This window comes from Salvia hispanica, chromosome 2 (assembly GCF_029641045.1).
Source record: "Salvia hispanica isolate PSC_SH4W2 chromosome 2, Shi_PSC_v1, whole genome shotgun sequence".
Taxonomy (NCBI): Eukaryota; Viridiplantae; Streptophyta; class Magnoliopsida; order Lamiales; family Lamiaceae; genus Salvia; species Salvia hispanica.
This window is the reverse complement of record NC_142693.1, coordinates 11,376,538-11,388,585: the sequence shown is the minus strand read 5'-3', so window position 1 is coordinate 11,388,585 and position 12,048 is coordinate 11,376,538. Positions and strand designations below refer to the sequence as shown.

At 33.9% G+C, this 12,048-nt stretch overlaps 1 protein-coding gene across 1 annotated transcript; it reads right to left on the bottom strand.

The window, feature by feature from the left end:
- Positions 1 to 1,023: 1,023 nt before the first annotated feature.
- Positions 1,024 to 5,873, bottom strand: LOC125202172 (uncharacterized). The gene is made up of 12 exons (XM_048100530.2): positions 5,493 to 5,873; positions 4,363 to 4,509; positions 4,147 to 4,261; positions 3,954 to 4,048; positions 3,687 to 3,790; positions 3,475 to 3,512; positions 2,831 to 3,066; positions 2,588 to 2,681; positions 2,315 to 2,505; positions 1,983 to 2,202; positions 1,604 to 1,771; positions 1,024 to 1,367 (listed from the first exon to the last, which is right to left on the bottom strand). Exons 1-12 carry the CDS (start codon positions 5,700 to 5,702, stop codon positions 1,213 to 1,215), a joined length of 1,773 nt encoding a protein of 590 aa, XP_047956487.1. The 5' UTR covers positions 5,703 to 5,873; the 3' UTR covers positions 1,024 to 1,212.
- Between the last annotated feature and the right edge of the window lie 6,175 nt (positions 5,874 to 12,048).

The window sequence follows — 12,048 nt, the reverse complement described above, 5'->3', positions numbered from 1 at the left end:
TCTCCAATTTAATAAAAATGAATTAAAATGGTCGGGTTGTTGGCTAGGCTGAGCTATTGTAGGGTTGTCAATTTGTGACTCGGTTGTTGGTTGGGCTGATAATGTGGCAGAAGGAATTTATGGCTGGGTTGTGGCTAGGCTGTTGGTTGGGCTATCCTATTGCTAGTTGCCTAGTCCTATGAGTTCATTTTTCTTATTAATAGTCACAGTTTTACCCCTTTCCTCAGTCACATTATACCAAACTAACACACTCACGGTCAGAAATGACATATTCACATTATAGCGAACTAACACACTCACGGTCAGAAATGACATAAATCATGTCAAAATTCAATAACTCTTTCACCTCTTTCTTACTACTTCTCGCATAAATGGTTTCAACATTCTCTGTCTTCACGTATCTATTTAGCTCCATCCTCAATCAAATTTTTGTGCATACAAATAGATAGGCTAATTCCTTTGATGTCGGTGGTCCGCTTGACACAATTCTATGCTCGCATATGACAAACTCAGCAGACCGTTCATAACATTATGGCTAATTCACAGTTCCAGCGTACCTACAGAATGTTGATGGCGTTCTAGAGGAGCATTACAATTCCAACGGAAGGTTTCGTTCATAGGTGGCGAACCCGGCAGACCACTCACTATATTTTGCGATGCAATTTTGTCTCTTCACTTCCTCCAAGCTCTATTCATCCTCAATTTGTACCATATTTTCCTAGAAAAGATATCTCAATGAAACTATAAGCACGATAAAAACACAGAGAAGCTATGGAGAAAAAAGGAGAATATTTGATTCACATCAAGAAACCATTTTGCCATTTTGATCAAACGAAATACTTGCAAAACATTTGAAAATTAGTAGTATTATGATTCATACAAATCATGTTGCAAAGCCAGCCAAAATTCGTGATATTCAGAATGAACTGCTAATCAAGTCTTTATATGATGAATGCACAACTACTGAAATAAATTTTGATTTAGGATTAAAAAATAAAAAAATAATAGGAATCTTGAAAGCACTTGCCCAAAAATGGAACTCTTTACAACTGTCTAGTTCTATTGAAAAAATAAATCCATTCACATGTCAAAAAATCACCTACATATTGCGTCATAGTAAACAATAAGCATATAAATATGAGCAACAAAAATAATCCCATGACTAAACTGGTTATTGAGTTACACTATCAATATCTTCCGGCAACAACTAGGTCAGTTAGTTTTCTTGTCCTCTTCAGTTTGTTGTGTTGAATCTGTAGCTGCAGCCAAGGCTTGCTCGTCCTCCCCACCGAAACCAAATTCATTCACACGTTTCTTGTCGACCGGGTACTTCCATCTTTGATAAAGATATATCAAAAATATAACATCTGAACAACCAAAAGTTACCAAAGTATAAGAAACTAGCAACACTACATAGTTAAAGCATATATGTGCCTTCATCGTATCATCTATTGCGTTTTTTCATCATCTAAACTCATCTCTCATTTTATTACTTCTTCTGCTCGTCCTCCGTTGATGATTGATAATTATCAGTGTTTTTTTTGTAAATAATAATTGAGTTCCATCATGATTCAGATTTTCTAATCGCGTACCAACAACTTACCATCACGGAAGACTGATAGTCGATGTAGTATTGGCATCTTAATCACGAAAGCAAATAGATCATCAATAATTGTGTTCAAAAACTTGTACGTCATCTGCCGCCAGGGTAGGTGAGCAACGGACTTTAGCTTATAATTGATAAAAAGCTGAGGGCACATCATGATAAAACCTGCCGCAGAGAAAATTGAATGTGATTATATATATAAGATAACACGGTGTGTAACCCTGAACAGTAACATCAAATTCAACAAATTAGCTTTAACAGTTTTGGCATCATTGCAGAAATGAGGTATGAAGAATTTCTTAGAGAAACAATCTATTTGCTGGTATTCACACACAGGGATGAAAGAAAAATCTGAAAACACGACCAAAGTGCTTACCAAACATGTAGACGCAGCTTGTAAGGGATGAAAGGATCCACGAATACCAGCTCTTGTGGCGTTCGTACTTTAGAGAGTAAATAGAGAAACAGATAGCAAGGACGAGCAAGATATATGTCAAGTACTTCATAGCAAGATCATCATATTCCTTTGTCTTGTTTGTAGCATATGAGTCACGGTCACGGAATCTCAGCATAGGTATCTTACCAGTTCTATCCACCTGGGTGGAAGGGAAGCAATCACGAAAATTCCAGCACAGATTAGTGTTTGAAAGCATGAGTTATCTAAACTCAGAAACTGATAACAGTCAGACACACTACATAATAAATTACCTCAATATGCATAGCTTTCCCTATTTTCCAGAACTCAATGCAGCATCCAATGCCAGAACTTGCAAGTATCATCCATGAAGTTTCATTGTCAAGCAGGTAGAGGAAGACAATTAGCTGACTAAAGAAATTCACAACAACAGATTTTGCAGATAAACCTTCCATCGACTTGTTTTTATTCCAGAACTGGATATCTGTAGACATAATTAAAATGATTTAGCAGTTAATACAAATGCATGCTCATCATAAGAGCACAAAATGAGGAAATATCATTACCATTTTTGAAAGCCAAGAAGTCAAATATTGAGTGAAGAGCTGAAACAACCATGGTAACTACTAAAAGAATAGGGTTTCCTTCCAGAAAAACTCTCTGTTGAAACAGTCAAACGATTAGGAACCCAGTTTGAATGTTAATACAATTACAACGAGCAATAGAATTCATAGTATTGAAGTAATAATAGCCCTTAAATAGTACTGATCCTTATACGTGAATAAACATGATATGATTGACAATCATACCTTAAGTTCATCAGCTTCCCCTTCGAGCATGCTTCCATAACTCCTATGAACCTGGAATGATTGGTCAATCTGTAGGAAAAGTTGCCATTTTGTCATGCTAATGGGAGCAACCTCCAGATTTAGTGGCAATTCATTCACCGTCTCATTGAGTTGTATTAACTTATCCCGAAGTAACCAAAACTCATTGAAGAAGACAGTTGGGTAGTAATTTCCTGTAGTAGGCTCAATGTTCATGTCTAATGATTCGAGTCAGGGAATAGATACTGTGAAGCTTTCTTGGTGCAAACACTAACCACCCAAACATAGACAGAATAACATGTAAAGCTTTTCCTTGGAATAAGACGGTCACTAAGTAACAAAAATGATGAAAGTGCAGTTCTAAGGAAATAATGAAGATTAAAAAGGTAAACAATGTTCAAGCTAAACTTAGTTAAGCGTTCATGAATCATTATTGAATTTATTTGAGTGCAATGGAAAAAAAAGATATGTCAGCAAACTGTAGGGCACCCAATCAAATAAAAAAAGCTACTTTAAAACACAGCAAGGAGTATACTTGAAATACATCATCTCTAAAATGTACTCTATCTAGATTTGCAACAGAAGTTTTATAAAAAAAACGAAAGATGAAGATTTCTCAAGGATACAAGGAGCAATATTTGGAGGAACTGCATTCTCTGGATATCTGCCACAAAATGGTAAATAACAATTGGTTAGCCCTTCTGTCAAAATAGCAACTTATAATGGAGTACTCATGAAATAGCATCTTATAAAAAGTAATTCATATGAGCCTGAAATATTATCAATATCAGTCATGAAAAATCATATAAAATAAACAGTTAATTTTAGACAATTAAACCTTGTGAAATCATCAACCAGATTTATGGTAATATTTGGTTTCCAGTATGACTTCCATTCCGTTGGTTCATCCTCTTTCTCTTCTTCATGGATATCTTTGGCTACCTGAAGCATAAATAGTGCAATAAACTTCTTGATACAATGCCAAAGGAAAATCTGATGGTTGAACATTCAATAATTGTATCAAAGTTTGCATTGAAAATTACAAGAAACTTGCATACACAAATTAGGTATTAAAGAACCAGAAAGTGAAAAACGTAACAGATACCTCAGAGATCTTTTTATCATCCCCTGGGCCTTCTGAATTCCCTAACAAACTCTTTTTCTTGTCGGCCTTTGACTTGGGCAAATATACCACAATAGCTGTATACATGGAAACAAAATCTTATAAGAACTTAGGCACCCCCAATATTGCGACAGCCAGTGTGCAACACAAACTAAATAAATCAGCAACATCTCACGATGTGTCTGCCCAAAAGCTGCCAATGGCTGGTACTCAGGATCCTTGGGATCTGGCGGATAGCCAGACTTAGCAAAGAAAACATGGGCGTATAGACTCCCATTAGATTTTAAGGCCTGATAACAGTAGAATAGTTCGTTATAAATCCCAACTGAAAGCAAGCCAATCAGCTTAAAATCAGAAATCTTATGAAGTTCATGAGCAGAATAACCAGCACCTCAGTAGGTTGATACTTTAATGACAGAGTTCTGGTACTATCTGGAGTCCAAGCTGCATAAGGTATATTTGTCTCCTGCCAGACGAGGGCAGCCTCACTTCCAAAGTCACTAAATTTATCTTGCTCGGATACGTACAACCACATGTCCTGAAAATAAAGAAATGGTGGATGTGGATCTAGTCATCTAGTAAGTCCCAAAGGTTGATTGTTTTATCAAATTAGACTTTCCATTTAGTAGACTACTTCTGTTACAAAACAAAACGATGTTATACTGCCATGTCAACCAGCTCAGCAGCTGCCCTCAACAGGGATGGGATTAAGTGAACCAATAACAATAATGACCAAACTTCTACGGATCATGGTGCTGCTTAAATGCAATTCTTCTGCCCCACTGTGGTCAAGTAGTATTATTTATTCGGTCGACCCCTTATAGTTGAGTCATTTCCTTTTGATGGCAAAAACTATTTTATTCTTTCTCCTACTTTATTATCTATTCTTTCTCTTACTTTATTCTCTTTCCACTTGACTCATTAAACACTCCTTTAACCTTTGTGCACAAAAGAAATCCATCAACTATGGTAGGATGGAGGGAGTAGTATTTATCAAAATAAATCACACTAAGGGTGGCATAATACTGTACGCAGTAAATTCCAGAAAGGACCTGGAGCTATTGGATTTGTTTCAGACTTTCAGTGAACCTAAACATACTCTAGTGAGCAAAAAGTAGGAACCAAATTCCCATCCAATGGATGATTTATCCATTGATCCACCAAAAGATTACACTACATCTAGGCAATAAGGAAACTCAATATGAAGTCATGCTGTCGAGTGTCGACAACCAAAGCTCAACAATTAGCCATATGGAGTACAAGATTTGTGGCTTCAGTAGGGCCATAAACCACCCACTGATTTTCGTAAAATTCATAATTTTAGATAAAAGTAGAACAAAAAAGGATGAACAAAACCAGCACGCCACGCACATCAATCATGTAAGCTAATTACTCAATACACATTCGCTGCTACGAACCAGTGAATTAATTCCACACATGAATGCATACAGATGTAGAGGAGATTTGAATTAAACTAAACTCCAATTGAAACAATAGAAGCTAATATGAAATAGTACGAACCAAAAGTTCCCCTTTGTGGAAGAGATTGGAGATCTGAGTTGACGATTGAGTGGGCGATCGTTTTGGTCCGAAGAATTTAGAAGCGAAATACCAGAAAACAGCTATCCTGATTACTCCGGTTAGCATCTGACCCATTCCGGCTTGTTGCTGAGGCTGCTGCCGCCTCACTCCGCCACCGCCACCGTCGTCTTGTACTGCCGGCGGCTCCATATCGGAAATAGGTGGTGAGAAGGAGAATACAAGAGAGATTGAGAAGATACCGTGGTTAGACTACAGCGTAACGCCTAGTATGGCCGACGGAGATAAACTTCAATTCCAATGAATAAATTCGATATGTATCTCTCAACTTAGCAGATTCCTACTTTCTCTCCATCGTTTCACATGAAACGCATTAAATAATAAATAGTGTGATTACTACTTACTTAGATTTCATTATTTACATTTTGAGGCGTAAAACATGGTATAGTTAAAATCTAAAACATGATTCCATATCTCATGTACAATATTAATAAAAATTAATTGTATCAGATTGCCTGTCGATGATAATACATACTCCCTCCATCCCGATTTAACAGTCTCATTGACTTTTCTGCTCTCTTTTTGTAAAAATGATAAAAAATAATTAAAGTGGAGAAATGATAAAGTAAGATACAATAATGTAGATAAAACTTTTCTCTATATTATTCTCTCTCTTAATTTACTATTTCTCATCTTTAACTATTTTTTATCATTTTTACAAAAAAATGGCAAAAAAGTCAATGGGACTGCTAAAACGGAACGGAGGGAGTAGAGTAAGACCTAACTGCTCATTTTATAATTTTGGTTTATAGATTATCTTTTGAATTTTTGAATCTCGAATATTTCAACTAGGATTATAATTGATCCAAAATTAACTATTCCGTTAATTTCTAACCGTTAATATTTTTAATCCCAATTTTGACCTAATTAAGTTGTTAATTGTGAATTTTAAGTTATTTTGAAATTGTAATTATATATTTCTAACAAAAATTAAAAATTATTTGAAGTCTTTAATTGATGGGGTCCACCAAAATATACTCTCTTCTCCCTCTCCGTATTTATGCCTCCCTCACTCTCCTTCTTCACAAATTCTCCAAGAGAAACTCAACTCGGCAACCCAAACTCCGTCGCCTTCCTCCACACTGCCGGTATCACGTTGCTGCTGCTGTCTCCTTGGCGGAAATCGCCACGGCAACGAGTAGAGGTGTCAAGTGGGTCGGGCCTGATGAGGCCCAAGCCCATGTCCAAAACGGGCTGGGTGCCCAGCCCTTTTTGATTTGTATATATGAGCCCAGCCCAGCCTAGGCTCAGTTAGCAAGTGGGTTTGGGCCGGGCCTGGGTTGGGCCAAGATTACATATTTTCACATTGAATGAGAAACAAATGATAGTCTTCATAATTTCATATACAAAAATTATAAATTCATAAGATTTAGCTAAATGTATGGTGTAGCTAAAATATAGTAGTACTATGTTAGATCTACCAATTTAACTAATTCGTTATTGTAGCTATGTATTTATTTTTGTTAGAGATAAAAACAATTAATAATTAATCTCTATAACTATGTAAATCTCTTTAATTCTAGAATTCACTAATTTGTAAAGAGAAATTAGTTAACAAATGAATCTCTATAATTATGGAAACCATTATTAATTCAATCCAAGGAATAGGATCCACTATTTTTATAGAGAAATTTAGTTAATGATTATAATACATAAAATCAAGTATATAATAAAAACATTATATATTGAGGGAATATATTGGTTAAGTATGAACAAATTGAGTGATATAGGTCAAGTATGAACAAATTGAGGGAATATATTGGTTATTGAAAGTTCTTATTCCCTCCGTTCCATAGTAATAGAGTCATTTTGTCATTTTGGTACGTTCTATAGTAATGAGCCATTTTCTTTTTTAGTAAAAAGTCAACCCATTTTTCCACACCTACTTTACTCTCTCTTACTTTTTTCTCTCTTCATTTCTCTACTTTTTTCATTTTCTACTTTATTCTCCTTTATTTAACTCATATAACACAATTTTTCTTAATTTCCGTGCCAAAAAGAAGCGCCTCCATTACTATGGAACGGAGGGAGTATAAATTTTACTTTCTTTAGACTCTTTCAATGAATCACTAATATAATTATCACGCTCATATCTAATAACAATATTATTACTTAATTTTAGGGAGCCATATTTAATCAAATCTCGATAATTATGGAAATTAGTCTTAATTGAATTAATCAATTATTCCCAATGGTCTAAAAGTAAAGATTAATTAAATTTTTTATGTTTTTTTACTTGTATCTATCTGATGGAGTAGAATATTTTTGCATATTAATTCGTGAATTCATAAAATATACATATGGAATAGATTTAATACTATTAATTAGATAAATGAGATGTACTGGGCTGGGCTTGGGCCTAGGCTGGGCTTCAAGTGGTCCTGAGCCCGGGTCGGTCCTGGGTTTGTAAAACAACCCAATTGGAGCCCGTTTAAAGTACTAAGCCCAATCCAGGCACGCTCTATTTCAGTAACAGGCCGGGCCTGGACTGACCCACACAGGGCCTGGGCCCGGCTGGGCTAAGTCAGCCCAGCCCACTTGACATCTCTAGCAACGAGAGGGGGTGGTCGCCGTTTAGCCGCCGCTGTAGTCCCGATGCATCGCAAAATAATTTCAATCAATTTAGAGGGTTAAAAATAATTAAAAATTCACAATTAACAATTTAATTTGGTCAAAATAGAGATTAAAACCGTTGACTGTTTAAATTAATGGAACAGTTAGTTTTGGACCGATTGTGATCCGAGTTGAAATGTCCAGGATGCAGAAATTCAAAAGATAATGTCTAAGACCAAAATCGTAAAATGAGCATATGTCCAAGACCAATTTTGGCTCTCTCTTTTATTTATGCGTAGTGGCTGCGCCTATTTCACACATTAATATTTCTTATTTTTCGTTATTCCATATCAGGATATAGTATCCTTTTTTTCTCTTTATCATTCTATCGTTTTCCCTCGAATCTTTCATAAATTTCATGTGTCGATTCTTTACACTATTTCGTTGTTGCAACTTTGTTTGCTCCAAAGAAACTTTAGAAGATTGGCCTGCTGCTTTTAATAGGAAACTGTAGATGATACTTGTGTCATTATATATTTATAATGATTATTTAATTTTTTTCTAAACTCTATCATGACAATAAATAATACTTCATCCGTTCACGTAAAATAGGACACATTGTGAATGACACGAATTTTAATATGGAATTGATAAGATAAGAGAGAAGGGGAAATAGTACTCCCTCCGTCCCTTTATAGCTGAGTCGTATTCTTTTTTTAATTGTCCCACTATAGCTGAGTCGTTTCCTTTTCAGGCAAAAAACAATAACTTTTCTTCTCTCTTACTTTACCCTCTTTTCATCTCACTACATTTTTCCTTTTCTACTTTATTATTCATTTACTTACCTCACTTAACACAACTTTTCTTAAATCTCACGCTGAAAAGAAACGCCTCTACTACAGAGGGACGAATGAAGTTAGAGAAACGTAGTGTTAGTGAAATGCGGGGTCCATATTATGAGTATGAGAGAAGGAATAAAAGTAAAAGAGAAGTGAAAAAAGTAAGGCTATGTTTGATTGTCATGATTCTGTCTGGAAAAATAATCTGATTTCTTAAATTTTAAATTCTTGTGTTTGTTTCAGTTTTATAATCAAACTGAGAAAGTAATCAGATTCCCAAGAAAAGGGAGAGTTAGTAGTACAACTTTCCAAAAATCTGAACCCTAACATTTATTAGGTATTCTTTTTTTCAGTTTTTTTATTATTATTATTAAATTATTATTATTATTATTATTATTAGATTCCTTAAATTTTAAATTCCTGTGTTTGTTTCGATTTTATAATCAAACTGGGAAAATAATCAAATTCCCAAGAACATTAAGAGTTAGTAGTAAAACTTTTCAAGAATCTGAATCCTAGCATTTCTTAGGTATTCTTTTATTCAGGTTATTATTATTATTATTATTATTATTATTATTATTGTTAAATTATTATGATTATTATTATTATTATTATTATTATTATTATTATTATTATTATTAACTACAATGTTTTAAAAATATTTTAAAATTATAAATAATACTGAATTTCAATATAATAAATAACTATAATTAAAATTATCATAATTACTATAACTGTATTATTATAATATTTATATATATTGTTATTATCATAATAATAATTAATAACTAATTAAATAATTAAAATATAATTATATAATAATAAGTATTATTTATTATTTATTAAATTAATAATTAATAAATAAAATAATAGTGAAATTTTAAATTATAAACTTTATTTAATTATAATATCTATAAATATAATAATAATAATAATAATATTAATAATATTATTATTATTATTATTTATTAATATAATTATTTATTATTATAATAGTCCATGTAACTTTAATCACAATTATTGTCACACCCTAATCGTATGACGTATATACTTACAATAAATAAACACAAATTTAAGCAAAGAAATAATATACAAATTTCATCACCATCCTGATACTATAATTACAAAATCCATCATTTACTAGACTTATTTACTAATTTCTAAACCAGTACATATAAATGACGTCAAATATCATAAGCAATTTCAGATCCATATGCATATGCCTCTCTGTCCAGTTTATTATTATGTGACAAATCAAGCCTGATATCTGTTCGGAATTTCCAATATACCAATATGATTTGACCCGAAGGTCCCACTGTAATTGAGCCGAAGGTCCTAATATGATTGACCTGAAGGTCCCAATATGTCCACCGTGATTTGACCCGAAGGTCCCAATATATCCAGGGCAAGACTGTCACAAATCCTCTTTAATTCAATGATGCAAATTCTAATGCTATATGAAAATATGTCCATTGCACCACTCACATATCCATTTCGTATTCCACCAAATGATTCCAACACAATATATAAAACATATCCATTGTACCCCTCGCATATCCATTTCGTATTCTACCAAATGATTCCAACACAATATATAAAACATAACAATTGTACCACTCGCATATCCATTTCGTATTCTACCAAATGATTCCAACACAATATATAAAATATATCCATTGTACCATTCACATGTCCATTTCGTATCATCGCCATCAAACACGTATTATATCATAATCGCATCATATAGTTCCAGAGGCGGACATAAAGAGAGCCATGGGGGGCCCATGGAACCCCCAATATTTTTAAAAAATTCTAGGGGTATTTTAGTAATTTCACATTAAAATTAATTTAAATATTAATTTATATTAAATTAGAGTTAAACCTAGATAACTAATATCCCAACTTTAATCTTCTCGGCCAATATTCACTCCAGCCGCTACCCATTCTCCCCCTTTCTCCAATTATCCAATACATAATTTAATATTGCTTCTCTATCTCAAGAATTAACATCTCAAGAATTAACGGCAAGCAATTCCATATTCTAATGTTTACTTTCCATTGCTGAATAGCTTGAGTGTTGTTCCATATTGTCTATTCACTTACTGTTCGTTCGGCAATTCGAAACCAAGTAAGAGAAAAAATGTTTTGTATTCTGAAAATTGGGTGTTTGAGGCTTTGAGCTTCTGAAAATTTTTCAGTATCTGGGATCGGTGGTCTTGCTCAGAAGATGCTTTCTACAAGAAAGCATGAAAATTTACCATTGGTTTATTTGTTAGTCAAGTTGTCATTGCTCTTGCCGGTTGCTACTGCCTCAGTGGAAAGAGCATTTTAAGCAATGAAATTCATCAAGAGTTTGAAGGAACTGGCAGCGGAAGCGCTGGTGGACGCTAATTAATTTGCATGAATTAACATAATTTAGCAATCATTAATCACGCCAATAAATCACATAATAATCAGATCTATTTAGAAGATTATTTAGACAAAATCTATTCGCGTAATTCTTACATGTATCATGCTCATAACTTGAATTAATCATGCTTTAGAATATTGAAACCTAAAACATGCTTTTCTACGGAGCAGAAAAATACCTAATTAATTCTCCAAAGAATTGAAGATGGCTAGCAGCTTGTCCACGTGACGCTTTGAATACTAGACCACAAATCTTCTCTCTGGTTCCCGAACTGTACTCCGATATCAGTGTGGGCTGATCTCACTAGAATACTAGGACTTAAATAAAGAAGACAGAAGAAATCCTTTTGTGAATAGGAGTGGAAATCGAAAATCTCCTCAGCTGGGGAGGGGGGGGGGTGGGCGAAATTTTCGAAAATTTCAGTGCTGAAATTGTGATAATTCTGTCTCCTTTATTCTCCTATTTATATTAAGTTCATTTTGGGCCCAAACAGGGATCTATGGAAGGTTTTGGATATGTGGTCATCCAATTTACTTTTTACTAATTAAATTGAACCCACAATTTAATATAAGTTATAGTTGGAATATTACGAGCAGCCACTACAGAAGTAATATTGAACTCTCCCCATCCAAATCCGAAATTATAAGTAATCCGGGTTTCCGTTTAACTTTCATTT